This window comes from Acyrthosiphon pisum, chromosome A1 (assembly GCF_005508785.2).
Source record: "Acyrthosiphon pisum isolate AL4f chromosome A1, pea_aphid_22Mar2018_4r6ur, whole genome shotgun sequence".
NCBI classification, from domain to species: Eukaryota; Metazoa; Arthropoda; class Insecta; order Hemiptera; family Aphididae; genus Acyrthosiphon; species Acyrthosiphon pisum.
In genome coordinates, this window is record NC_042494.1 from 123,517,682 (window position 1) to 123,521,513 (window position 3,832).

General features: G+C 28.4%; 1 protein-coding gene across 1 annotated transcript; it reads left to right on the plus strand.

Moving 5' to 3' along the window:
- Window positions 1-876: 876 nt before the first annotated feature.
- On the plus strand, window positions 877-3,741 carry LOC100163355 (hepatocyte growth factor-regulated tyrosine kinase substrate). The gene is made up of 4 exons (XM_001952043.5): window positions 877-1,299; window positions 1,384-1,468; window positions 3,370-3,445; window positions 3,520-3,741. The coding sequence occupies exons 1-4, from the start codon at window positions 1,269-1,271 to the stop codon at window positions 3,724-3,726; spliced, it is 399 nt and encodes a 132-aa protein (XP_001952078.4). The 5' UTR covers window positions 877-1,268; the 3' UTR covers window positions 3,727-3,741.
- Window positions 3,742-3,832: the final 91 nt, after the last annotated feature.

A 3,832-nucleotide genomic window follows, 5' to 3' on the forward strand; every position in this document is an offset into this window, starting at 1 on the left:
TATTACTAAACTGCGTGTTGCGTTTGGTGTGTAAAAGAACCTGACAAAATGTTTCAAATTTTCATAATGAATCAATGTAAATTTTAGCCTTGTAATAAGGCCCTTGTTGCCTTGAATCTAACTATGATGTAAAATGTGGTTTTATACATTTTATCTAAAGTTTGAACTATATCAAAAAAGGGTGCCTCTTTAGGATCATGAATTATGATATTATATTATTATGACCCAAATATTTTTCTTACATAACGATCTTTGACGGTTTGACCAGTGCCAACTAATTTCTCCATTTTTAGATATACATTTGTATTTACTTGTTGTTTACAACTTATAACTTATTCATTATCAAGCAGGACTCATGAATATAACACTGATTCAAAACTTTTTATCGAACCGGCCCAAATCTTTCAAATTTTAAATGGCCACCTGGTTTTGCCCGGTAACCCGCCGACCTAATCCGGACATGCCACATGTCACCATAACCGCATATTTTATGCCTATAAAATAGGTGAGGTAAATACTTCCATATTAATGTATATATAGAAATTAGAAATAATAATAAAAATTAAAATAATAAAAAAATAATAGTATTGTTTATGCATCGGAATCGGGATTCACGAAACCATAAAACAATATTCAGTAACAAAACCTTCGGAAATTGTGTGCAGTGTTGCCGTTTTTCAGACAAAAATATAGCTACCGTGTTCCAAGCGAACAATAATGATTTTAGGTTTTTAATAATAATATAATGTCTATAAACAAAACCCATTTAATTACGATTGGTCAGCAAGCAAATTTCCGGTAGATGTACATTGTCATTGTTTTAACAATCGACAATGGTATGTACGATTTACTAATTATTATACCAAATGTATTAGACTACAAAAACGTCTGTCTGGGCGGTGACAAGTGACAGCTGGCTCACTATTCTTGATAACGGATTGATAAATGACAAGGTTCAGCGAATTAAAAAACGATTCCTGCTCCGCTGTTGTCACTATAATTTCGTCGTAGACTTCTCACATCTCAGTATCTCACTTATTGTCTTTTAATCTTTACTCTTTTCTATGTTTATTGTTTAAATATTTTATATTATTACAAATTTTTATTCTTTAGTTTTTTGATACTTAATAGTTTATATACAAAAAAAGCTAATATAATAATATAATATCAATTCAGTACACAGACACCGTGAACACTTACAAAAATTCCACAATCTATAATAACTAATTTTTTTTGTTATACACGCACTGAACATCACGGTCAACAAAATGTTTAAATCGAATTTTGAAAAACTACTTGGTAATTTTAACTGTTGAAATCAATAGCATAATAATATTATTGTATGTATGTAGTATGGTGCTTACATTTGATCTAAATTTCCAGATAAAGTTACCAGCAATTTGTTATTAGAAGCGGATTGGCCTACGACATTAGAAATATGTGACACAATACGACAGAAAGATGTCCAGTAAGAAAATTATATTTTACACTAGTTTCAATATATTATTAAGTAGTATCAATATTATAACAATAGAAATTTGGTATAAAATGATAACAACCAACATTAAAAACAATTTTGAAAAAATGTCTCCTTTTTTATACATTGTAGGTATAAGCGATTTCCTTAATATAATATAATATAATATTATAGTCATACTCCCTATATATTATAATATATAAAAAATAATAGTTTTTATCTTCATGTTTATATTAAATTTAATATAAGGCATGGCCTTCGGAAGAAAATAAAAAAATAATGTAGGTAGGTATTGTGTAATAATATTATTTTGAATAATACATATGTTAACAGCATGAAGTACACAAATTATTTAATATTTTCGAATTTGAAACTTAATTGTAGCATATTTTTATACATCAAAACAGTTCTGATGGTGTCACATACTCGGAGGGGGAGGGTACATTAGTCATAACTTATAAATCTTAAATATGGGTGGATGGGTATTGATAGATGAAAAAATATAGGTTGGTTTAACAGAATTTTGAGGGGTAGGTCACCTCAAATTATTTGAGCAACACCAATTTTTTTTATGAGACATGCCACTGAGACTAATAGTGTATGCTACGGTTTCAAAGTAACCTTCTAAGGGCTAGTTGTACACTATCTCCGATTAAAGTTAACCGAAGTTTAATCGGCCGAATTTGGCCAGTTATAAAATCTTTCATCAGCTGATTAAGCGTAATCGAAGTATAACAGTAGACAGTACAACTAGCCCTTTGTCTGTATTAGATCTTATATACTGCAAGGGCCTTTCTTACAATGTCCGGTTAAAGTTAACCGGCCGAAATCTGCAATTAATAAAATCTGTTATCAGTCGTTTAGCGTTAACCGACACTTTATCGGACATTGTAAGAACGGCTCTAAGAATGTAATACAAACATTCGTTTTTAAAATACATTTCGAATTGTAGACAAATAAATTCTGTAACATGGATAATTACATATAAAAGCCAATAGATATTTCATAGTAATGATACTACATAACCACAAATAAATTGAGAAGTATGCTAGATATTATAGATTAAATGAAAACATTGTATCTTCAAAAACATTTTAGAGCTTTTTAAAATACTGCTGTGATACTAATAAGCTGTAATACCTATTTTTTTGATAACGATAGAAAAATAATTTTTAAATTAAAATGTGTTTCATTTAAATTCTAAGGTACTGGGTGAAATTTTTTTTGCTTTTTTCTCTTATTTAATTTGTATGAGTTTAAATATCAATTGACCTCATAGTTTTCTATACATATTAACGGAACAAATCGATAAGAGCTTGTGAAGACGCGTTGTCAATATTATGTTTAAAATTGGTTTTAATGGGAGTTATTATCGGCAATATCAATAAAGTATTTGTTACGGCAATTTAATTTATTGTTTTTGTAAATGGTAGTTAATTATTTTTATATACAAACTAGTTAAATCAACTAAAATCTATTTAATTTTTTTTTATTTAATTTTGTGATCGGTTTTTTTTATATAAATTAAATGCTTTTTTTGTCATTTTTCTCATTTTAAATGTTTTTTTTACTAACACGTTGAACGCCGATGTCGATTTGGCAAGTGCACGACAGTGGCCAACATGATTTAACCTGCGATCGACTGTTGCCAATTGTAAAATTAGTTGATATTACGGAGTTGTCAATACGGTTATGAATGTCCGATAGAAATTTCAAATATGTGTGCCACGTGGCCCGTTCACTCGCGTCAACTACGGGTTGACACAGGCATTTAACGTGTTAATTAATAATTATATTGTCTTAAAACTCGAATTCTACTTATTACTTACTTTTATCAGATTGTTATTACAAACTCATTGTTAGGTATTAAACATATTTAAAATGTCTTTCAGACCAAAATTTGCACTCAATGCCATTAAGAAAAAACTAATTAGTCCAAATCCTCACACAGCTATGTACAGTTTATTGGTGAGTATTATTTTAAAATAAAATAATCATATTTCTTAAAAATAATAATATATTATAAATTATATTATTTTTAGGTTTTAGAATGTTGTGTTAAAAATTGTGGTCAATTAGTACATGATGAAGTTGGCACTAAACCTTTTATGGAACAAATAAGAGAAACTATAAAAACTACTCCACATGAAAATGTTAAAAACAAATTACTTGAACTATTACAGACTTGGGCGTTTGCTTTCCGAGCTATTCCCAAATATTGTGCCGTTCAGGTAACTATATTTTCTTGACTATTAAAAAATAACAATTCATGCTCTATTAATAATTATAATATTTTCTATCTATGTATTTTATCATAAAAAGAAGTATTTTTATACATAATATTTTATTTTGTTG